Raw genomic sequence first — 26,478 nt, 5'->3', positions numbered from 1 at the left:
GCTTCGTTTTTTTTCTTTTTTTTTTCCCCAGTGGTATAAGTGTTGTGTAGGGACCACCCTCATTTGTTAGTTATCAATTTTATAACTGATAAGAGTTCCTGGAATGTGTTAAATATTAATTAAATAAATGATAGGATTCAGTCCCATTCGTCATATGAAAGCAAGATGGAAAAAACTAAATTTTTTTACTTGCTATCAGTATCATTGTTTTTAATAGTAACAAGGATAATCTATTCAATGACATTTGAACTTCATCCAGCATTTGTTGTTCCACCTCTGTAAATCATAATTTATGTTTTGCTCTTTAGGAATACCTGGCCATTTTAACCCTTTCAATGCTGGTTAGATATTGCACTCAAGGGCTGCGCCAGTCCGGGGTCAGGGGGGCAATTGCACCCCTGTCGCATGGCCAGCCCCCTCTCCCCCATCGGGAAAATTTTAAAGTCTCATCAGGGGAATATTCTGGTCGCATTTTTTCTAAATTATGTGAAAAATTCATTTACAAATGCCTAATAAAAATTTTTTAGTTGACTTTTTAGTTTTTATTTATTTATTTTTAAGAATTATTAACAAAAATTAGTAAAATATATTGTAAATTCGATGTAATTGTAGTTATGTATGTAATTGTAATGTCTGAATCTTATATTTTAAGCCGATGGACTTACTCTTTTTCTCAAATGGAGAAATTAGCATTTTGCAGGACATAGATGTTCACTTTAAAAGCTTCTTTGAAAAAAAAAAGAAATCGCAGGGAGAAATTTTAAAAGTCTTTTTGTATTTATTTACAATATATATTAACATCAACTCCCCTGATTAAAATGCCCCTTTTTTTGTCCGTAAAATTATACTATGCAACAATAAAAAAAATTCGAATTTTACAATTTTATGAGCATAACCATTTCGAAGTTCGTTGAAAACAGGGCATAATATCTTTAGATAGAATATGTGGATGCAAAAAATTTACTTACGTCACACAACCACAAACCCGTTTATAAGGCGGGTCACATTCACACAAAGGCGAAAGGACATATAACACAGAGAGAAAGAAACATCCATGCCCTGAGCAGGATTCGAACCCGCGGCCTATGGCTCCTCAATCAGACACGCTAACCACTCGGCCACCTGGTCGGCTCATTTTGTACTAAAGCGGTAAACTTTTATTTTTTACTAAAGCGGTTATTGGGAAATACTGCACTTTTTAATTATTGTACTAGAAATTGAGCTAACTAACCAACATGCTTGTGAGTCTTTAACTTCTTTTGCAACTTGCACATAGCATTCACTTAAACTTAATCTTACCAAGTAAAAACTAGAAAATAGAGGCTTTCGCTGTGCTTTTAATTTGAATCAAGCGATAATTGTTTCTTAAAAACCTAGTGTGGATGCTTTTTTGTTTTTAAAAAAAATTACAGGAATTGTATTTGCGAAGAAATAAAATTATTTTATTAATGAAACAATAGCAAAAAAAGTAAGATTTTAATAGTATGTTTTATTGGAACAGTATTTTGAATAATTAATTCTATTTGAGTTTTATTGTGAGAAAACATTAACCTGTTTTATTTTAGTGGTGTTCTCTATTATATCAATCTTGATAAAAATAATATAAACTTTTTTGTGAAGATTATTTTAGAAATTAACAAGAAGTTTCTAGAAATTTTAGATTATTAGAAATTTTAATTTAGAAATTATACCGAAACAATAAGAGTATTCAAAAATGTTATCACCCTTTAAAGTTATAATTTCTTGTAAATGAAATAATTGGTATTTTTAAAATTTTAAAGTAATAAAAAACTCGTTAGAGCCAAAATGAATTTGCTTAATGACTTGTGTCACTTGTTTTAAACTCTAAATGATATTTATCCACCTGAAATCTAACATTAATCTCTAAAAATATCCGATTTTATATAAATGATATCTGGTTCAAAGAGAATTGGTTAAAAGTGAATTAGGAAAACAATTGAAAGTTATAATGTGATTTTTGACTGTTTTTTTTAAAATTTTATCAGTTCAGACTGAGAACCCCCGGAGTTAACTTGAATCTTAAAATAAGTTTATATGAAACTATATAAAAAAAATTAAGTTTGAAAGCATTTGTTGTAAAACAATATTAATTGAATTACTTTTTTTGCAATGATGAGAGCATGAAAAGTTGATTTAATTACTTTATATATATAAAAGTCCGTAAATACTTAATTTATTATGGAGGTTATAGAAACCTTGATTCTCTCAATAGTAGAATAATAAATGCAATAAATAGAATAGGCACAATTTTAAAAATATATTTTATCTGTACATATTGCATACAAGTAGTTCTGTAACGATCACACGTAATATATTTTTATAGATTTCTACTAAATACTGTTAAATAAATTGAGTATTGTAACATAATTAAAAAAATAAAATGTAGTGATATATAAAATATAATGGAATTGATTATTTAATTTACTAAGGCGATTTTGCACTTCCTTGATTTTTTCGCATATTTTTAGCGAGATTTCTTTTTTGTTTTTTTTGTTATGTGTTTCTTACCAACTGGAGAACGTCTAGAGCAGGGGTTTCCAACTGGCGACCCGGGGGCCGCATCCGGCCCGCGAATCCTTTTTTCGTGGCCCGCGAACTGAAATATATTAGTTGTCACTTTTTTGCGGACAATCTTCGTAAAGAATCTATATGGGTTTACAATACCTTTCTCGTTAATAAAAACCTAATTTCTTCGTTTTTGTGAAATTGAACATACCAACGGTGCAAATAAATTTATTTCTCAGGTTTTGCATTCAAGAAAATATTTATTCAATAATCGTGTCTGTTGCTCTTTTTTGTTTTATTTTTTTTTTGTATTTTGTGAATACATAATGTAGCATATGCGTATCAGAAATTTTCTCGAAGAAATTCTCCGATTTAACATTTTGAAACCACTCATTTTGGATGAAAATATTTACACACACATTTGTAAATTTTAAATTTAAATATCTATTCTCTTTTGGTAGCAGCAGACAAACCTCAATTTTCTCATTGAATATTGTGTGTGCTACTTTGTAAGTTTTAATACCAACCTTTTCAAAGTTTGATATCTTAACAATTAGATATCTGTTGCACATTAATTGTTTAATACATAGGTGCACATTAAAGTTATTGTAGCCCGAATTTTTATTATTTATTTAATATTTTTGAAAATCTTATTAATAACAATTAAATATTTTTAAAAATCTACTTATTTTCATTTGTAATTCAATACTTTTGTTTTGTACAACTTGGTAAAAATCTGACAGTAATATTTAATGTTCCTTCAAACATTAAAAAGTCCTACATAAAAGTTTGATAAAGTTGCGGCCCGCCATTTGATTTGTGTTTTTAATTGTGGCCCCCGGCCTCATGTAAGTTAGAAACCCCTGGTCTAGAGGGTATCCGCTTGCTGTCCTGGTAACTTCAAGTCTTCTTCGACTTATTGTAGAAGGCTAAACTTTAATTTTACCTCTTAATTCGAACCTGCTATAATTAAATCAGTTCTTGAAACTTGTTTCTTTTAATCATTAGTCGAACCCATTATCTTTCTATCGTTACTCGACACTGTTATCATTGGAACAGTTTTTGCAGATAATCATTCCACCTATAATTTTTCTACCAGTATTCTAACCTGCTATAGTGTGATCAGTGTTTCTATGCACTCTCTTTAAACCAATGCTCGGACCCACTACTTTTTAATCAATACTCGAACCTGTTATCATTGGAATAGTTTTCAAACTTGATCTTTTTTGATCAAAACTGGAACCCACCACCTTTCTACAGATAATCTAATCTGCATTCATTTGATCAGTTTTCATTACCATTCTACTTTCCTGTAATAACTTTTTTTCGGTATTCGAACCCGCTAGCATTTCAACTACTGTTGAACCCACTAATGTTTTCAAATCCAGTCTGTTTTTATCAAAAGTCAAACCTACTAGATTTTTCCCGGTACACGAACCTGCTATTATTCGATCCGTTTTTAAAACTAGTGTCTACCTCATAATCGGTACGCAAATCCCATTCCATTAAATCAGTTTTCAAACCTAATCGAATCCACAAAACTAATCGAGTCCACAATTAAGTAAGAATAGAACACTTGAAATACATTTGAAAAATAACATGTATGGTGAGACAACTGAATTCTAGGCCTTATAATTTGAATTTAAAAATGACATATTTTTGTGCCCTCTTTAGACTTGTGTATCCGTAACAAATGAGGCAAATTTTTTTTGAACGATACCAATATGCTTTCTTTCACTAAATCACTTATTTTCTTAAAATTAAAAATTTTCTCTTTGAGAATTTCCTGTATATTCATTACCCACCCTTCTCTCACGATCTAAGACACCACCTACTGAAGTGCTGATTCGACCTTCACCTAAAAATTGTACCCGAGATTTAATTTCCTCTCCGTCTTATAACTCCATTTAATCGGTGATCTATCCTGTTAGAACGTCCTTCACCAAGGTTCAATCGCTTTCGCGTAATGAACAATGGAATAAAAACTTCCGGGAAAGCACGCCCTTCGAAGTTATTTGCGAATTTATTTTTTAACATCACAAGACGATTACGGTCACAGAATTGTTTATTTATTTATTTGAGAATTCTTTCCGTACCTGTGACTACTTAGTACTTGAATAACGATCCATTAGAAAAGGTGGGTTGGGGTTAGGGTAAAGTGAAAGGAAAATATAGGTGTTCCTTTTGTATCGAAAGATTCCTATCAAGATGGCCGAAAGTAATTTTTGTTTTATTTACTTTTTGGTGTGCAGACGATTAAGAGAAAGTGGTTTTACCAGAAATTTTACAATTACTTTGCATCGTTTGATCATTTCTTCTTTATTTTCAACAGTTTAATACTGAAATTTTTTTATCTTATGTTTGAAAAAATATCCTACTAAAATCTGAAGAAAAAAAAAGAAAGATAAAATGGATAACACACTTTTAAATAATTAGTCTCGAAAAGGTCACGTATCATAAACATAGTTCATGTTCTTCCTTAAGAACGAAATATAATATGAATATTGTTTAAAGGTTATCAGACGATTTTATTATACCTTACTAGACTATTGTTTTCCAGTTGTATGAAACAATAGCTGATGGTTTTTTGCAATTTTATGAACGTTAAACTACTCTCATATCGAATTCAATTTCTGATTTGGCCGATTGTGATGAACCTTTTTTTGCATACAGCTTTTGAAAAATAAACTTAACTATTCGAAATAAATAAATAAAATACGCGATTCTACATCACCGTCTAGTATTGGTGATGTTCATTTACGTACATTATTTAAACATAACATAATTTAGCACAAGAATGATACGCCAATACTATTTAATTATATCGTAGTACAAAAAAAATTTTTTAATTAATACTTTATTTTAATATGTAATGCCATTTTTATATACATAATTTAATTGAATAATTGAAAAAATTTTATGGTATAAAATTTTTGTCATTACATGACAAAGTCCTAAACTCGAAGTAAATCTGTCGTCTTTTTTTTCAAATGCACAACAGCTTATTACTGGCCAGGACTGTCAAATTAGTCTAAATAATTTATTAAATCAGTGGTTGGAACGAACGCGTTGCAAATAGCGAAATTACTGCTGTACTTGTTTTGTAGTTTTCTGCGTAATGCGATATTTTTTTTTAAAAAAATGTAATGTAATAAAAAAAAAACAGCATTTTTTAGAGATTTCTGGGAATTTGACTTGACTAAATCTTACGTGAATCCGTCAGCGAACGCAAGGAAAACGTCTCGATTGTCTAATATTTTAAATTTTATCTAGCCACGATGAATTATACTTAATTTATCAATTCACTCCTAACATGTATACTGTGTTATATGAAAGGAGAGAAGGTTAGCATATTAAAAAAATTGGGCCGACTGTTCAACGGCGGTCATAAAATAAAATAAAATAACATGTATACTCCTTCAAATGCAATACATTTATAATCAGAACATACGTGTGCATGTTATTTCAATAAAGCTGAACATGTTTTGCTCAACAGCTGTCAATGTTACTTTATTTCAAATGTTGGATAATTTTCTAGCATTTCTTGAATTAAATATTCACTGTTAAGGAAGGCATAAAAAGTTAAAGAATAAAAATTTGCCTCCTTAAAGCGATTGTAATTTTGGAAGCAGTATGCAATCACTTATCAATTAAAAATATAGTTGTAGTTAATTACAAAAAAAGTAGTTTTTCTGACTACGGTACAAAATTTGTCGTCTCCCTCTAAATAAATCACATTTATGAAACTCACATTCTTTCACTAAAAAGTAAAAATTTCAAAATTATTACACGGAAACCAGTCGATTAACTTATTTCAATATTTAGATTTTGCCTTGCAAAATTACGCATTTTTTTTTTTTTTTAAGAAGAATAGAATAAAGTTTTTTTTCAAACTTGTAAGTTGAAATCTTTTGATTGTAATAAATTCCTGAAATAGCAAAAACTAAATAATTATTAAAATGAGATAGCTCAAGAGTTATAACACAAAAAGTAAAAAAAACTCGTTCTTCAGGTAAAATTATAGGAACCGAATTATCGAAATTAGGCTTCTTTATGAGGATTAAGATCCCGTTCGTTCTTAAGTTATAGTTTGTTCGTGTGTCTGATTCCGCAATTTAATTAGTAAGCTTTAATTAACTAACCAAGAGCCGTGGTGGTTCAGGGGATAGAGCGCTTGCCTCCCGATGAGGTGACCCGGGTTCAAATCCCAGCGATAGCTGGCCGATATGAATTCCGTACCCGACTCGCAACGTTAAAAATCTTCCTCAGTGATAGACGGATCATGGGCTAGAGTCTCCTTGCCCTCAGGCTAACCGTGGGAGGTTTCCATGGTTTTCCTCTCCATGTAACGCAAACGCGGGTTAGTTGCATCAAATAGTTCTCCACCGAGGAAATTTCTTCCAATACTTGTTAAGTGTTACGGTTAATGTAAAACAAACGCTATGCAAAATCTCTCTAATATCTGAAATTTTCTCAATTTTTCTGGACGGGAACTTACCTGTATCTTGAATTAAGGACAGCTAATCCGCTTAGCCGGTACCTTAAAGGACTCAAAATAGCAAGTATTTCAAGAATTTTTTCATAGACAAGTGATATTTATGTAACTTTTTGAAACTAAGTGAATAGATCTTGTTTAGAAGTTATAAAGATGATTTTAAAACAGTGCAATTTTAAACTTATTTACGCATCTGACATTCCTACTTGGACACATGAGATACAGTTTCTGATTATTCCTTACCCTGAATCAAATGAATGAGAACCAAGTAGATAAGACAAATAGTTTAGACATTATAAGGGTTTAATTTTTAAAGATTATAATTTTTAACTTATTTTGACACATTTACTCATAAAATCCTTAGAAATGCGAAATTATTAATTTTAAAGGCTTTGACTTGATTTAATAAAAAGAAGTACATAAAAACAATACCTCACTTGTCTAGATAGCTATGTCAGACGCCTCAATAGGGATAAGTAAAAAAAAATAATTACTTTTTATAAAATCTTTGAAACTACTGAACTTTTAGTTATATCAACTTATTTTTTAACGCATTCGATTCAGAGTAAAAAAGTTACACTGGAAAAATACCTCACTTGTCTAAATAGTGAAGTCTCCTTTGACCCTTCCCTCTCATTAAATTCAAGATGGTGGCAACTCGGGAGAGGGCGAAAACTTCTACTATTCATACTGGACCTAAAATCTATGACCAAACCACAACTTTTAAAATACTTTTCAGCTTTCCCTTAATAATTTCCGTACTCAAATACTTTCGATTTTGCATATAGTCAAAGCGGCATATACTTTTTTCCTTTACTCAACCTTACTTCCTTTACTTTCCTTTACTCAACTTTACTATCTTCCTTTACTTTTTTACGATATACTCAAATACTTTCGATCTTGCATATAGTCAAAAAATCATAAAGTCAAAGCAGTTATGACAAAGCTAAAAATTCAATGGTTCAACTTTATCAAAATTTTATGCAGGTCTTTTATGTTTGAAGGAAAATTAAATATTACTGTCAGATTTTTACCAAGTTGTACAAAACAAAAGTATTGAATTACAAATTAAAATACGAAGTAGATTTTTAAAAATATTTAATTGTTATTAATAATATTTTTAAAAATATTAAATAAATAATAAAAATTCGGGCTACAATTACTTTAATGTGCACCTATGTATTAAACAATTAATGTGCAACAGATATCTAATTGTTAAGATACAAAACTTTAAAAAGGTTGGTACTAAAACTTACATAGTAGCACACAAAATATTCAATGAGAAAATTGAGGTTTGTCTGCTACAACCACCAGAGAATAGATATTTAAATTTTAAATTTACAAATGTGTGTGTAAGTTTTTCCATCCAAAATGAGTTGTTTCAAAAAGTTAAATCAGAGAATTTCTTCGAGAAAATTTCTGATACGCGCATGCTAAATTATATTCACAAAATACAAAAAAATTAAGTAAAAAAGAGCAACATACACGATTATTTTTGTATTTGAATAAATATTTTCTTGGATGCAAAAACTGAGAAATAAATTTTTTTGCACCGTTGTGTTAAATTTCACAGAAACGAAGAAATTAGGTTTTTATTAACGAGAAAAGTATTTTAAACCCATATAGTTCTTTTACGAAAATTAGCCGCAAAAAAAGGCTTCGCGGGCCGGATGCGGCCCCGGGCCGCCAGTTGGAAACCCCTGGTATAGAGGAAGAACATAAAGGAAAGACACAACGGAATGAACAGCTGCGCAATTAAATCGGGATCAATCTGCGCAATTAAATTTAAAAAAAAAAGGAAAATCTGTTACTTTTTTTTAAATAAAATAATATAAAAGTTACGAAAAAAAAAAAAACGTCAGTTCACAGTTGTTAGTAAAACGTTTTATAAGAATTCTTTATTTTACGAACAATCAACACACTAATAGTAATATTTACTGTAGCCAATTTATAACCTCAGAGGTATTTAATACATTGTTTGTTTAATAACATTGTTCCTTTATTTAAATTGTATTGAATTCCGTCACACACTTATAGGAAGAATGGAAATCGAACGATTTAAGATTAAAATCATTTCAATGTTTTATATCATTAGAAAAGATAATAATAAAATTCTATGATTCATTTGCAAATAAAACCACTAATTTGCTTTAGAGGTTCGTTGAAACAAAATCATAAGTATACCTGACTAGGTCACGGTTGTGGGAAATCGTGGTATCAGTGCTTAATGAATAGTAACCTTCAAAAGACTCAAGCCTCAAGTGTTTTGCATATTAAAAAAAATAATGATGTTTAATAAGATTAATAAAGGTTGGCATTATAACGCCTATTATATAGTTTTTGTAACTGTTTAACGTAATGGCAAAATACTTTATTTGACTTCAGGGGGGACACCACTCTGAGATAGTAAAATATTAACGTTTCTCTTGAAGAATTTTTTTTAAGTAATAGAGACAATACAGTGACGCCTTGTTTTGCTTATGTTATTTAGCTACAATTTAAGTCTATTTTAAAAAATTTTCTTTTACAAAATAATCAAAAATAAGTTTGTGGCAGCTCCGTGTGTGGCTGGTCATCAAAAAATAACACCTCACTGGCCTTATGGATTTAGAAGTCCTGAAACATAGGAAAACGATTTTGTTTAGATTTTCTGAAACATAAAGACATCATCTAAAAAGTAGCATAACGGTTTTTTGATATTCGCAAAATTACCAAAATGGCGGCAACTAAAAAAAAAGTTTTCATTAAAAAAATATTCATTAAAATACTAATATAAAATTGAAATATAAAAATATCAAAAAAATCCTATGCTACTTTCTAAAGAATATATTTTTACGTAATTTAAAGTAAAGAACAGCTTATTTCGTTGTATAGATCATGAGAAAAACGTTAGGCCAGGTCAAAAAACAGTGTTTTGAGAAAAACGCGTTTAAAATTTTGACTTATGGTAGGGGGAAACTTTTAATTTCATATATATAATGGTCGTTAAATGAAATGCCTACAATAAGTTTCTATATACAGTCAACAGAATGGATGAGACACAAAATGAATGTCGCCACTCCTAATCCGGCCGAACGGGCCTTTCTACCAGCTTAGCGACGACTCTCGATTTTCCGGTATAACTTCCAAACGAAGTTAGGTACCGAGAAATCGTTTTAGACAGACATTAGGAATGGTGCAAAGATTCGAAAAATGCAAAAAAAAAAAAAAAATTTCGAATTTTTGAAATATTCAGGGTGGTATCGAGTACACATTTTTTTATTAACAATTTCTTTGCTAAAGTTAAATACCAATTTCTGAATGAATTCTTGAAGTCACGCAACTCAAATAGTTAAAATCCGAAATTTTTGTTAATAGTTAAAATGTTGTTGTAATGTTGATGTAAATAGTTAAATTGTTAACTGTTGTTAATAGTTAAAATTTTGAGCTCACAAATTTTTAACTATTTTTGACTAATTTTGTTTAATAGTTAAAATACGAAATTTTAGCACCTATTACATTTATTATATACGAAATATAATACCGATTATATTTCGTATAACAATTTAGTCTCATTTTCTGTCTTAGTAATTTTTTTAAAGCACATTAAAATTCGTTTACTTTACCATTAAAAATAATTAAAATGGTGGAAACATCTAAATTAGTTTGATAGTCAAGGGAAACTTAGAAATGCTTCCAGTAGTCACATCTTATCCTCTCTCAGTTACCTCCGGCAATTAAATTGGCTTTGATGTTTTAAATCCCGCCTTCATTGAGCAGCGGGGATAGAGTGTTCGCTTCCGAATGAGGTGATTCAGTTTGGATTCCCAATGGTGGCTGGTTGATACGAATTCTGCTTTCGGCTCACATCGACCAAAGTGCTGGCGTAATATAGTCTCAGTGGTAGATGGATCATGGATTCTAATCCGCCCCCTTACCATCGGAATAACCATGGGAGGTTTTCCTTTCCGTGTAAAGAAAATGCGGGCTAGTTGAATCAAAAAAACCTCCACGAAGGCTAGTTTATACCAGTGATTGACCCAGGAGCTACCTTGTTCTCTGGGTGGAGTTCAAAATTACAAACCCGTGGAATGGAACATTAGTCGTACCCGTGGAATGGAACAAAGTATGAAATAAACGTCCTGATGAGGTTATCATGTAAATGATGTGCATGTTACTGTGAATGACCGAAATCGGTGGTTGATGACTTTCACCGGTGAATGCTGACAATCACATAGTCGCTTTGGTGAATGTCTGAAATATTTATAACATCCGATTTTATATTAATTTATTCGTGGATATAATTACATTTATTCGATATTTTAATACTTACTGACGATAGATTAGAAGAAACATCAGTGTAGGGTATACCGGGCAAATGTATACCGGGCAGTGGCACTTGGCCTTAAAAAAATATCTGTGTAGCGTATACCGGGCAGTGGCACTGAACCTTAAAAAAACATCAGTGTAGGGTATACCGGGCAATGGCACTTGACCTTAAAAAAACATCAGTGTAGGGTATATCGGGCAAAGGCACTGAACCTTAAAAAAACATCAGTGTAGGATATACCGGGCAAATATATACCGGGCAGTGGCACTTAACTAGACCTAGTATGACTAGACCTTTGATAAATGTCCGAAATATAAACTTTTTCTAGTTATGTGCCACTGCCCGGTATACATTTGCCCGGTATATCCTACACTGATGTTTCTTCTAATCTATCGTCAGTAAGTATTAAAATATCGAATAAATGTAATTATATCCATGAATAAATTAATATAAAATCGGATGTTATAAATATTTCAGATATTCACCAAAGCGACTATGTGATTGTCAGCATTCACCGGTGAAAGTCAACAACCACCGATTTCGGTCATTCACAGTAACATGCACATCATTTACATGATAACCTCATCAGGACGTTTATTTCATACTTTGCTGGTTTCGCATTTGGCATTCTATAGAATGCCTAGGCAATGTGTGAAATATAAATCATTTCATTCTTCGCCAGCTAGTTTTAGGCATTGTATACAATGTCTAGGCATTCTATACAGCGCCGGATTTCATACTTTGCCGGTAACATATATATATATATATATATATATATATCCTTCATCATTGATGATTTGATGATTTTTGATGAAAAAAATTCATGATTTTACTTAATTTGTTACATACTTACTAAAAATATAGATTAAGGATTTTCTATAAGAGCAGCTTATTATAGAGTCCTCTTTATACCTGTCTTTTCCATGAATTGAGGTTTTAATTGAAATCAACGTTTTATCTATATATCATTCATATAACTGGAAATTGTTACGTATTCTATCTTTAAATTGATTGAATATTTAAAATTTGTGAGCTTTGAATCTCCGTATTTCGGTAACTTGATGGTCTAGGAAAGAATGTAATAAATTAAAGCAAATTTTGAGCTCCTCAAAAAAAAAGAGGGTTTTAATGTATGTTGCACTAGTAAACGTTAGGGAATAAAAATTAAATAAAAGAACATAAATGATTCAGGAACGATTTTTTTAAAAATAATTTATTTAATTTATATTATATATAACCGTCGTTGAACAGCAAACCCAAATTTTGAGTTTACAGCGACTAATGTTCAGCTCCCCACCCTTATAATTTTGAACCCGATCCAGAAGACAAGAGAACTCCTGGGAAGAAATTTGCCGTCGTGGAGGACTTTTTGATGGATCTAACCCGCATTTCCGTTACACGAAGAGGAAAACAGCGGAAACCTTCCACGGATAGCCTGACGACAAGGGGACTCTAACCCACGATCTGTCTACCACTGAGGACATTTTTACGTCAGTACTGTGGTCGGTATAAGCCGGATGCGGATTCGCATCGACCAGCCATCGCTGGGATTCGAACCCGGTTCACCTCATTGGAAGGCAAATGCTCTATTCCCTGTGCCCTCACTGCTCTATCTTACATTAATAGAAATATAAAAAGATAAAAAGAGGAAAATCAATATAAAAATAATAAATACATAAAATAACATCCACATTTGTGGCCGCTGAGTATAAATGGTAATTTATAAAATTTATAATTACCATTTAAGATAAAAAGAGGTAAGATTACATATTAAAGATAAAAAGAGGTAAGATTACATATTAAAGATAAAAAGAGGTAATTTATTTCGTTCTTTCTGATTTTCCCAGTTCTTCATATTTTTCACAAATGTAAAAATTGCAAAATTTAGACTTTTCGTTGAAAGCTTACATAAAAAGTTAAATTATACTTACGATTGTAACTAAGTAAAGCTACAGCTCGAACGATAACTGCACAAATTTGCACTAATGTTAATTATTTTTTTGCTTTATAAAAAAGAAAACAATAACAGCTAATTTCGTTGCTACGTTTCTACGAATTAATAAATTTTAATATGTACTAAATATATCCGATATGTTTTTTAATCAAATATTAACGATTTGTTCAAAATGATTCAACAGTACTAACTGCCGAATAATTACTTTATGCTTTTTATATCACTTCTGCACCTTGAAAATAACAACATTAGTGTAGCCAAGCCATAATAATTTTACTTTTCTTGTTGAGGAATTCTGTAAAGAATAAGTTACTATTAAAGTTTTGTTCTTTTTATTAATTGAAGTAATTTTTAGCATAAAAAACTTATGGGTACTAGTATAGTATGGGTACATATATAGCCTGGTTGATAAGGTATTAAACTCATGTCCAAGAGGTCGTGAAGTCAGTCCCCGTGAATGGTGACTGGTACACGTTAAATCTCACAAAATCCTCCATGTTCCCATAACAAATCATACCTCTAGGGGTACTGAATTGGACATTGTTCGTTGACTGGTTCAGATTCAAAATTACGATCTGATGATGAAGGAATGGGTTCGTCCTATAAACGGGCTGTGACGTGTGTGTGGCGGAAGTAATATTCTTGGCAGTGGATGTCTCCGCTGAAAAACAAGAAATGCACCCTCTGCCTTAAATTCGCTTGCTTTTACCAAAAATAGTCTTTCTGATATTGACAAATGATATTAGAAACAACAACATTAAAACTGAACGTATATGGCTGAGGGCGTGCAACAGGTTAAAAAAAAATAGATCTAATGATCAAATCATCACGTTCTAGGACTCAATCTAAGTGGCTGGAGAAGGTAACCTGAAATATTCTAATTAATTGGTGCAGACGATATTTAAAGTTACAAAATCAGACACCAAAATGCACTTTTTCCTGAAAAAACATTCCATTTTTTTCCGGCGCATCGGGGATTCTGACCCTAAAAATATAACAGGTAGCTGCAATCTGGGAAATATGATCCCAATAATTTGATCAGGGGGGCAGTCCAAAGTTTGGACCCATTAATGATAATTTTATCTTTTGCGTTTTTGCCCTATCTCGGTCGAATAGTTCCTGCGAATTCGAATTTTAAAAGAGTTGTATTTTTAAAACTAGATTTCTCAGGAACTACACAACCCATTTCGCTCAGATTTCGTATTTTGCCTTGTGAAATTTCATTCTTTAACATGATGTAAAAATTTTTATAATTTACTATTCAAAATTTTTTTTGACTATTGTTAAATAGTAAGTATTTATTAAACTTTATTTATTTATTTTTTTGCATGGAATTATAATACCTTTAGATGAGAGAATTTTTTTGTTATTCCCTCATATATGTTGTTACATATGGCTTTATTTATTAATCCATATACAATGTTCAACTTTAAGTGGACATAAACAAGGAGTAAAAAGGAATAAAATTACATTGACAAACAAAGAAAACACATGACAAACGCATATTAACACAAAAAGAACACATAGGTAAAATTAAAGTAAGAAAAAAAAATATATATACAATGAAGAATGAGGAGTAGTCTTTTCAGAGAGTTCATGTGATCTCTGGCATCCCAGTAAAGTTTACAGAGATCACCCGGCTCTTGAGATTGTTTGTCCAGTAAAGGGCATACAAGCAAGTGGTCTGAGTTCATGGTTGCCATACATAAATTGGGAAAACAATATCTATTAAAAATAAATTAATAAAACCAACCTGATACTGTAACAAGCAGAAATGAAGACAAAATCAAATTTTGAAATGTTACAGTAGATTTCCCCCACAAGACATCACAGCATATGGACATAACAAATACCTGCAATTAATTTTAAAATATATGTTTAAGAATTAAAATAAAATTTTCGCCTATTTAACGTAAAATATACTATATAAAAGCTGAAATTCGCATTCTATAAATAAACATGAAATTCACATTGAAGCACATTTGTAATGTAGGTCAGAATAAAAATGTATCCCTTAATAATCAAGTATACGCATAGTGTGCCAAAAAAGCGGACCACCCTGAATAACTTTTTATCGAATGATTGGATTTTCATGTTCTAGAACTCAATCTTAATGGTTCGAGGGGGTGACTTCAAATATGCTAATTAATAAGTGCAGACGATACGTTGAGTCACAAAATCAGATACAAAAACGTACTTTCTCTGAATAAATATACCTTTCTTTCGACGGATTTGGATTTCTGACCCAAAAAATATAGGAGGTAGCTGCAAATATAGTTCCTATAGTTTTGGTCAGGAGAGCGCTCCAAAGTTTGGACCTCTTGATGTTAATTTTATTTTTTGCATATTTCGCTATATCTCAAGAACTTTTTAAGCAAATTTAAAAATTTTTGCACACAATTATAAAATTCGTTTATCCAAAGATAATTCCATGCAAAAAATAACTTTTAATAAGTATTCATTATTTTTTATTATTTTATTTAATAATAGTCGAAAACATTTTGACGATTTTTTTGCATCTTTTTAAAGACTGCAATGTTACATGACAAAATACAAAATTACAGCAAAATCAGTCCAATAGTTCCTGAGAAATTGAATTTTTAAAAAGTCAGATATTAAAAATTTGATTTCTCAGGAACTATTTGACTGATTTTGCTCACATTTTTTAATACCATGTTAAATTAAAAAAATAAATGAAATTAATCAAAATGTTCCTTATAATTCCTTACAATTAAATAAAAAAAATAATAAATATTTACTAAAAGCTATTTTTTTTGCATGGAATCATCTTTGGAAAAACTAATTTTATATTCGTGAGCAAAAAGTTTTCAATTTGCTTTCAAAGTTCTAGAGATATGACAAAAAAAAAAAACAGCTCTCGATAACGACTGCTCTCCTGACCGAATTATTGAAACTATATTTCCCCAAATGCGGGTACACCTTTATGTTTTGGGAGTCAGAAATCCGAATCCGTCTAAAAAAAGGCATGTTTATTCAGAATAAGTGCGTTTTTGTGTCTGATTTTCTAATTTAAAATACCGTCTGCACTAATTAATTAGCTTATTTAAAGTCACCCCCGTGAACCATCGAGAATGAGTCGTAGAACGTGAAGATCCGATCATTAGATCAGAAGTTATTCAGGGTAGTCCGTTTATTTATTTATTTAATTTTTTAAACACTGTATGTACAACAAATCTAAAATTCAAAACTATATCATTTTTTTTCTTTAGTGAGGTGAAATGTACTATGTGCTTAACCCTGGTTACTGCTTATCCACAAAGATATAGCCGATTTTTAATTGGATTTGATGTAAAATTAATGAAGCAGCGAGTGAAATGATGTATCAAAATTAAATTTAATAAAAATGGAGAGCATATTCATTTTATCATTAGAATTTATCTTGCAGAATTAAAGTCTATGTGTCCACAATAATTACGAGAATGATGCTAATTTGAGGTACTGATTTCTTTAAAAAATTTTTTTTAAAAATTCCCGAGAGAACGTAGAATTAGAATAAATGAAATTTGTTTTACTCTGCGGACAATTATTGGCTGGGTTAGAAACAATCCTAACTATCTCTAATCCATTTAATAAAAACTACAACGGACAAGAAAACGTCGTCATGAAATAAACTGATAATTATTAAAGATATTTATTCCATGCAATAATTATGACTTTCCCTAATTGTTGTTGAATTATGTACAGCAACAATAAAATTCTTCAACAAAACTTTTTTGACTAAACTAAATAATTTTCTTCTTAATTTGTGTTTTACTTGACAATAATTGAATTTTTGTTTTCGTTTTCGTAGACTATAATCACCTCTTGTGAATTAATTAGTTTTATATTCATGGTTAGGATAAGTTTTGAGAGTTAATTATTATTAATACTTTACGTAAATGTTTTGTAGTTGTACAAGATCCTTGTCTCTTACTTTTTTCAAAATAAATAAATAAAAAATAAATTAAAAAAATATTGTTTCAAGTATTGCATTAAATTTAATTCTCAAAATTTTTTCTAATATAAAATTATTTGTTTTACAGCCATTATCCAATATTTCAACATATTTATTTCGAAAAAGATAAATTTGAAATTCTTTTTAAAACTTAATTCATAATTTAGTTTATCACTTACTGTTTGAGTGTTTTTTTTCCTTCGAAAATAAGAGAACATATGAAATGTACGAACTACTTTCTAAAACAAACAATAAAATGTTTTATAACAATTATCATCAAAATTTTCGATAATGCTTCATTACTGTTGTTTAAAATAAAATCAGCTGATAAAATCGGTATTAGTTACTAATGAAAGAAAATTTCTAACTAGTCCATTCTTCGAACAGAATTTCCCTTAACTAACAGAATTCAAAGGTGAAGGATATCGCTGAGCAATCGTCTGCATACCATACTAGTGAAGATATTCATCGAAAATAAAGGAGGAGAAAAAAAGTAGGAAATGGAAAGTTAAGAAGTAAATAAACAAGATTAAAATTACCGGTGTTTCATATTCTTTTAACAACATACCCACCCAGTTTTCTGAGAATGTTTTTTTTTTTTCTTGAGGCTTAACTTGATTTCCCTTATGTTAGGGGCCTTTGTTAAAGATTGAAAGTAGTGCTTTCGATTATTACCCGTTTTTTTATTCTTTGTTTTCAGACCTGTATAGTGCAAGGTCTTTTTCTTCGGCGATTGAGAATAGTATATAAGACTCAGAAGTCGATGGTAAAAAGCAATCAGAACGTTTTGCATTCTCACACATTTATACCAAAATGATCTCCAAAGTAAGTTGTTTTATTTTTACCCATAGAAGAACCTTTTCTTTTCTTTTTGTCTCCGACCATATTCATAATTTCTAAGTAATTTTTAATTCTAATTAAAGAATTTAATTTTTTGTATAATTCCATTTGGGTAATTTAACAAAACATAGGGATGCATATTAAATTTATTATTATTATTTTTTTTTTGATGTTAAATTAAACTATGATGTTAAATAATTTTTTTTGTCTTCCTAAATCTTGCAATGTTTGCTGTTTTTTAAATCTTATATTTTTATTTTAAGTATTATTATTCTAAATTTGGTTAGTTGAAATTGGAAATACTAAAAAATAAGTCATGTATTGCTTATTTTATATAACTTAATTTAAACATGAATATAACAAGTGCTAGTTCAAACTACACTGTACAATCCCATTTTTTTCGAAATTCATGTTTCTTAGTAATGCATTTTAGGAAAAACAAACAATTATTTCTGTGTTTTTCAGCAATTATGGATTATAGTATTATGAACTTTTTTTTCGAATAAACATTGACATTTAAAAAAAAAATTTGTTGAAGTTTTTAAATTTTTCCTTAAAATTGAAACTGTGCATGTTTTCTTTTCTCTGTAAAACTTCTATCAATTTTTATTTTTTTCGAAGTTCAAAGTTAGAAATAATTTTATTTATTATTTCATTAGCAGTTTTACAAAACGATTTAAATTAAGTTTATTTGTTCTTATTTTCTTTGAAGCTGTCTTAGAAATATTTAAAACATTGCAGTTTTAAATATTTCATTTTTTACTTTTTTATTATTGTAAGTGCATTATTATTATTTATTGTATTTAATTGTTGAAGTTTGGTTCCATAAAGCTGGAAATACTATTATGTACTTAAATTAAATATTTTATTTATTTCATAAATTTAAGCGCGAAACAATCGCTCTTTCCTGAAATGAGTTTTTATGAAAAAAAAAAAATATTTGTGTTTCTTCAACAACTTTCAAACTTTAATCAACTACGAATGTTATTACTTATAAAACTCCTCCTAACTTAAAATTCCTCGATCTCTTCATTACTGATACTTAAATTTCATTTTATCAATAAAAATATTTAAAAAACTTGCGTTATTTTAATTCAAATTTATACTAGATTTTACTGTCAGAAAATAAATTAAATAAATTTTAATCGAATCATATTTTTGAGTTTTGTTAATTTCAGCATCTAAGCATATCATATTCAATAATTTTAAAGTTTTCTCGCAATAAAACTTAAATATAATTTAAATAAATAATCTGATAGGTCGTATTATTATATATATATTTTTAATTTAAGCAAAATTTTTAGCACATCTGCCATTTTTATCAAATGAATTAAACAACCAGGATAAATAATTATTCTTCATTTAAAGTGAGAAAAAATTAAGTAAGTTAACTGTAAGTTAATAATTTTTATTGAAATAGTACAACACTTCAATGAAAATATATTTATTCTAATGGAATTTTTCAATAATAAATTAGTTAGGTTTTTTAAAATTATCCTAACTAATCATGTATATTGTTTTAATAAAAATGAATAAAATTATTGTTATAACTTTTTTTAAAAGTTAAAATAAGTTAAGAGAGATTTTTCTTTTTAATAAAATGTTAAGAACTGAAAGAATATTATTCTTTTTAAATATTAAATAAATAAAACATTAAAAACGAGCTTGATGTCTTTCTTAAAAATTTTAACTACCCAGATAGCAAGCAATTTTACTGTAAACGTTGTATTTGCTGTTTCTTTTGATGAACACAATGAGGTTAACTAGTTAATTGTTATTCCTACAAAACACAAATGCTACAATGCCAATATTATCTCCTTAAAGATTGAATAAAGACATGTATAAACCTTTGCAAAAAATTATAATTTCTTAGCTTTTATTGCAAACCTTGTTTTTGAACTTTCCCCCCTAGTTATATTAGGGTTCGTTCTCAAGTGCAAATATTTTTTAATGAATATTAGTGTTTTAAGATTCAATTTTGACATAAAACGGCTTTTTTGAAACCTCACAGAGTAAAAATTAGCATATTTAAGTTTAACATTGATTCAAGTTTGCATGGTTTATTTGCTAATCATTTATAAACCTCGTTGCGATTTTGTGATAAATTGTTGCAACAATAAAATCAACCTTACAATGTTATCTGGGTAAGACCCTTGAATATAGTTTTTTTTTTTCTATCTAAATTTTAAATTCAAATTGAAAGGAATGAGAATTGCATACCAATCTTATAAAACTTTTATAAAGGTTAATACATAAAACTAATAGCATGTATAGATATAATTTAAGGAGTAGAACCAGGGGTCTGTATAGAAGAAATTTGGGTCCGTTAACGGACCCTTCACAAAATATCTTTTCATAAAAACGGACCCCTCACAAAATGATTTTTCTTTTAATCGGACCCTTCACAAATTTTTTTATCGTCATTATTGTTTTGTTAATCGAATAAACCCTTCCCAGGACAGAAAACAAGAAAGATGGATGTAAACGAATTAAGTTTTGTCTTCGGCAGACGATTCTTCCATTATTCGTCCGAAATTAATATTCTGCTTTCAGCAGTATAAGCTAAATACCAAATATTTGTATTGTTGCATCTCTAATTTAGAAGCAGCAATTGCTGTTTATTTTTGAAAATTTAATTTTTTTTATTATAATTTTACAGTGCCGAGCATCATCTTTTATCTATTTACAATTTAAAAACTTTTTGAAAAAGTTTTTTGCAATAACCGGACCCTATTTGCACAAATTCATAAAAGCGGACCCTGGCTGAAAGAAAGTAATTTTTTCACAGTTTCACGAAAACCGGACCTTTCACAAAACGTCTGGACAGATCCCTGAGAACCCTATATCATTTACAAAATTTTATTAAAATAATTGTATTAATTTTTTGGGATATAATTTTTCTTTAATTTTATTTATTTTAGGTCCTTGTTCTTGCTCTAGTAGCTGTTGCCGTTCATGCCAGCGGCTTGGTTCACACAGGTTCAAGTGTTAGTTCCAGGCATCAGGATGTAAAAAATATTTTTCTATATTATATAATATTTTAAAACATTTAACATTTTATTTTTATCTCTTACTTACGGAAAAATATTTATTTTGTAAAAAATATTTTACTTAATGAAGAATACTTTTACTTAAATAAGTCTTTTTTCTTGACGATTAGGACTTGAACTTATTCAAATGTCGAAGATGTTAAAATAATTTTTAATTTAGAGCGTTTGAGATAGTCTTAAATTTAGTAGGCTTTGAGAGACGCTGTAAGTAATAATTTCGTTCCAACTTTTGTTTCTTACTGTTAAGGCTTTTGTTCATAGTTAGAATTATTGAAAACGTTTCTTCTTTCTAACATATTATACATTATTTAGTTAAAAAGCTTAAGAGGACGGTATACCATGGGAGAAATTTTTCATTGCAAATTATCTTTCTCCTCCATATGTTTTTTAAAAATTAAAGTATAGAAAAGGTGAGTTTGGGCAAACCTAGAGTTTCAAAGCATGTAGTTTGAAATGCTGGAAAGAAATTTTTAAAATGTTGTTGTTGTTTCTTATGCTACTTGCCAATACCAGCAAGCCTGCTTGGAAAATCAAGCAAACTAAGGCAGAGGGCGTGTTTCTTGTTTTTCAGTCATCTTTTGCCAACCACACACACGTCACAGCCCGTTTTACAGGGAGGACGCAATCATACTCCATTCATTCATCCACAGATCATAATATTGACCCGAACCAGAAAACGATCAATCTCCAATTCAGTGCCCCTCATAGGTATTGATTACTTACAGGAACTTGGAGGACTTTGTGACCCCTACAGATTTAACGCTCACCAGCCAACAACAGGTGGGATTCAAACTCACGTTCTCACGAACATGAGCCAAATGTCCTACCAACCAGGCTATCCCTGCCTTAATTTTCAAAATGAAAGCAAATTATGACAGGATAAGTTAGGATTACGCAATTGGGAAGTTCTCTTCTAATAGTTTGTTTGCATTTTGATATTTTGAATTTTTTTCTTCTGCAAGTGAAACTGCATGACTTACTTTAAGTTTGCCTTTATTTACTTTTTCTGTATTTCAAATTACCTATGGAGGTGAAACAGAATTTGCGATGAAAAGTTTCTCCCGTGGTATAGCATTCTCTCAAGAAGTTCAAAATAAACACAGATTTAAACGTGAGTTTCATTAATACCTAATTTTAATAATTCTTGAAAAAGATAAAAATTTGAGATATTATATTTCACAAACCAATAAAAAAACTGAATTTACAATTAAAGACAAGCCTTTAATTTCTTAAAAGTTTCAAATTATAAAATAGTTTAAATTCCTTAAAAAAAGTTTTAAAATTACTTTAAATGTATCTCTAGATACGAGTATATTTAAATTTTGAGAAGGAATATTTTTATTACCATTTGATCAAAAATTACTTCCTTTAAAAAAAAAAAAAAAAAAAAAAAAAAAAATCGAAATTTTTTGTAAAAAAAAAGTATTTTTATAAAATAATATTTTGCATATTTTACTGAATTCTCAATCCATGATATTTATTCAGAACTTAGGCAATTACGCTTTCAACTATGACATCGTTGACGGAAAAGGTGCCAGCAATGGACGATACGAAGTCGGTGATGGACATGGCAACAAGAAAGGAGCTTACACCATCCATGACATCGATGGTCGAGCAAGACGAGTTGAATACGTTGCTGATCACCACGGTTTCCGAGCTGCAATAAAGACTAACGAACCAGGAACCGCTGCAAGTGCTCCAGCAGCTGCAGTAATTGCAAGCCCCTATGGAGTTCCAGTTGCTCCAGTCGCAGTCAAACATGTTGCTCCAGTGGCATATGCTGCTCCAGTAGCTGTTAAACACGTTGGTCCAGTTGTACACGCTGCCCACGTTGCTGCTCCAGTTTATGCTGCAGCCCCTGCTCATGTTGGCTATGCAACACACGTAGCACATGGAGCTTACGGTCATGGTCCTTATGGACACGGAGCTTACGGTCATGGTCCTTATGGACACGGAGCTTATGGCCATGGTGCTTACGGACATGGCGCATATGGGCATGGTCCTTATGGTCATGGAGTTTATGGACATGGACATGGTGTTGGACTTGCCAAAGCATATCACTATTAATTTTCAATGAAGACAATGGTAAACATGATTTCTTTTACTAAATATATTTTTAAATTTTTCTGCCGAGATGTGCTTTGAAAGAATTTAGCCGAAAATATTTAGAACGCTTAGGCATTTATCCAATTTTGGTGAGACAAGTGTTTTATCATAATTCAATAGATTAATATTTAATTTGAGGTCAACATGCGTAAATTTAACCAAATAACACTTGCATGTAAAATATTAATTTTATCTTTATCAATTTCTCAGTTTTTATTCTTTAAAAAATTATTAGGCAGAGGCAATCTGAAGATACGGTATTCTACTGTGTACAGTAGTTTTTTTTAGTATAAACCAATGATCAGGTGATTTGCTTCGGTTTTAATGCTTTTATTTGCCTCAAAAGTAAGGTAAACACTGAAACAAGGAAAGAGGTTCATCTAGTTCTATTACACAACAAGCTCTGCTTTGTGTATGTTCGAGAAAGGGAAAACCTCTTTACAGGATTCAGAAACGGTTTTTGTTTATATTCAGAACAGTGATGAAGCGAGGGAATAATTTACGTTTCGGCATTAAACTCTGTTAACTTAGCTTCGTCACAAAATAAAAATTTTACTAGTTGTCCATTATGCTCGAATTATTTAGCTAAATCAGAGTGGCGTATCTAAGGTACGTAGAGTGCTGTTAAATGGCATATTTATATTTTAGTGGCACGAAAGGGTTAATGAATTATTAAGAAAGAAATTAAATTAAACTACAAATTATGAAAAAAAATTTGCTGAATAATACATTTGAATAATGTTGGGAATTTTATCAAACCAATAGTAAGAAACCGTTTTGCTTTAAATATAAAACGAGCTAATAACTAAGCAGCAAATATAGTTGCACAATATAGTTCTTTGGTTTGAAATCAAAACTTAAGAGATTATTTTTTCAAAAGAAATATAACAAACAAACAGCACACTGGGCATCAGAAAATAATAAACAGTAATTAAACTGGCACATAAATCGACAAATGCCTTCCATCTCTGAGCTTAATGAAGTTGGAAGAAACAGGAAAAGCGGCTTAAAGAAACTAAAAATAATGAAATTTTCCAAGAGTTAAAGCTTTTCTTAGAAGTCGTAAATTAAAACAAGCATAATAGTGATCTTTTAAGTAAAACTACAACAGTACGCGGAATTCACATTATATATTAAGGGTCTTGTATGGACATTGTGTAAAACTAGACACAAAACAATGTTCATAGAGACTGTCATACGAGGAACTAGACTGGCACACACAAAGATTATCGACATGGTCGTCATCGTCATGAGCATGACATTAATATAAGTTATAATTCAACTTTAATTTTTAAAATTTATTTTTCATCATTAAACATTTTCTCAAGTTCAAACTTATAAAATCATAAGCACGTTAGACTAATAAAGGAAAGTTTGATACTGGTATGTTTTCAAAATATGGGGGGGGGGGAGCTCTTTTGACAACTTAAAAAAATGGAGTTAAAATATTACGGAAAGAAAAATATTAACGATTTCCTATACATAAAAGTTGATCGAAAATAAGTGCGATTTATATTTATACAAGTGCAAAAAATGTTTTTTGATTATTATTGATAGTTTTTGATTGATAAAATTTTTAAAAAATATTAGTGATATTTTTTGATAAATTAAATATAAATACTTTTACTTAGCATTGTTGATTTCAAATCAGCAATCGGCTTCTCTTTCCAAGCTACAGTTTTTTTTTTAATTACATTTTTTGACGAAATGTTTAAGTTTGAAATTTTTATATATAATAGGGGTCACATAACTGTTGCGATAAATTGTGAGGGGTTTGGGCACATCATTAGGGTTAAAATTGCATAGGAACCCATCTCCGGAAATACGCTGTTAGGTACGCTTTCCTATTATGAACTGCTTTTACGTGGGCTCCTGAACAGAATTTTTTTTAGGGGAAGCGCCCCTAGCCGCGTCCGGTGACATTTCAGGCTAGGGTTCCTATACAATTTTAGTCCTGATGATGTACCCTGACTCCCCTAGAAGTTTGCCGCAACATTTACTCGACCACTGCTATAGGAAAACGTTTTTTAAACTTGTACATTTTGACAAAAACTAGACTAAAACTATCTTAAAAGAAAAAAAAACTCTGTATCCTCACACCTGAATTAGGCAAGATCAAGCATTTGTATAAATGCACAGAAAATTGCTCTCCAGTGTTATAAATCCTGTACAGAATTTTAATTTTATAGATATTTAATTTTGTTAACTTTTTGTTTTATTGCTTACTTAGGTAACGGACAAATTACCCACTCCTCGTGGCTGATAACTGTTCCGTGATGAAAATGTGGTTTACTATTCTTTGATCTTAAAGAAAGTTCATCTTTAACATCCAAAGAAAATGTTTAAATCAACATCTTTAAAGGTATTCATCTCTATATACTATGGGGTTGGATGGATTTAGGAACTTCAGATCTTCATCATTGTGTCTTAGCTTTGTACATCTGCAAGCACTTTCTCTCATGTTAATATATTTAATATATATTTTCCATACATATCTGTATCTAACATAAAAAAACGACAATAAATAATTTTATTTTACATTAGATGTCTCATGATACGAATTATGCAAAATAACATACAAATACAAAATAACATACGGTAAATAAAAATAAATTACCAAAAAAAATAAAATAATAAAAAAAGTAAATAAAATAAATAAAAATAAGTGGGCTTTTTGATTTGTTCTTATATCGTAGCAAGATAATTAATTTAATCTATTTAATTATTCATTTAATCCATTTAATTTAGCATTCTGTTTTGCTGTGCAAAACTTATCAGGTCAAACTTGCAGAAGAAACTTGAAAGTGCGAAGGTGTGTAAAAATAGGTACAAGAAATTCGATGTAATAAAAAACAAATTTAATTTAAGATTCAATTATTAGTTGGAGAAATTAAAATTGTTAAAATCAAGAATTTAAAAAAAAAAAGAAACTTTAGCCGATTTATTGCCCGCTAAAATGTAGCTACAAGAGTTGAAGTTTTTATAAGCTGAAGGGGCCATCATTTTAAAATTAAAACTTACGTTGAGTTTTTTTTTTCTTTTCGAAATTCCAGTTTGCTATTGCAACTATTAGAGCTTGCAATTTTAAGATTAATATTGCAATTTTAAGAGCTTTTTCCCGATTTTTTTAAAATTGTTTCTTTCAATAATAATTAATTTTCCATTGTTAAAAAAAACTTCTCTCTCTTGAGATCATTTTAATCCATTTAATAATAGCTCGCGCTTGACTTGATGCCAAAAGTT

The 26,478-nt window shown here is 29.9% G+C and overlaps 1 protein-coding gene across 1 annotated transcript; it reads left to right on the top strand.

Annotated features, from left to right (window-relative positions):
• Positions 1 to 4,626: 4,626 nt before the first annotated feature.
• Positions 4,627 to 25,775, top strand: LOC107448488 (uncharacterized). The gene is made up of 5 exons (XM_016063686.3): positions 4,627 to 4,744; positions 17,940 to 18,064; positions 21,001 to 21,087; positions 22,615 to 23,214; positions 25,466 to 25,775. Exons 2-4 carry the CDS (start codon positions 18,053 to 18,055, stop codon positions 23,194 to 23,196), a joined length of 681 nt encoding a protein of 226 aa, XP_015919172.1. The 5' UTR covers positions 4,627 to 4,744; positions 17,940 to 18,052; the 3' UTR covers positions 23,197 to 23,214; positions 25,466 to 25,775.
• The last annotated feature ends 703 nt before the right edge of the window (positions 25,776 to 26,478 follow it).

Source organism: Parasteatoda tepidariorum, chromosome 4, assembly GCF_982258835.1.
Source record: "Parasteatoda tepidariorum strain Cologne lab strain chromosome 4, Ptep-v5.0, whole genome shotgun sequence".
NCBI classification, from domain to species: domain Eukaryota; kingdom Metazoa; phylum Arthropoda; class Arachnida; order Araneae; family Theridiidae; genus Parasteatoda; species Parasteatoda tepidariorum.
The sequence above is the reverse complement of the archived record's forward strand: the minus strand, read 5'-3'. Positions and strand labels throughout refer to the sequence as shown.

Excerpts from the sequence above, each read along its gene's own strand:
- LOC107448488 (XM_016063686.3), top strand. Across the intron at positions 21,088-22,614 it reads TTAGTTCCAGGCATCAGGAT|AACTTAGGCAATTACGCTTT; the intron begins GTAAAAAATATT and ends ATATTTATTCAG.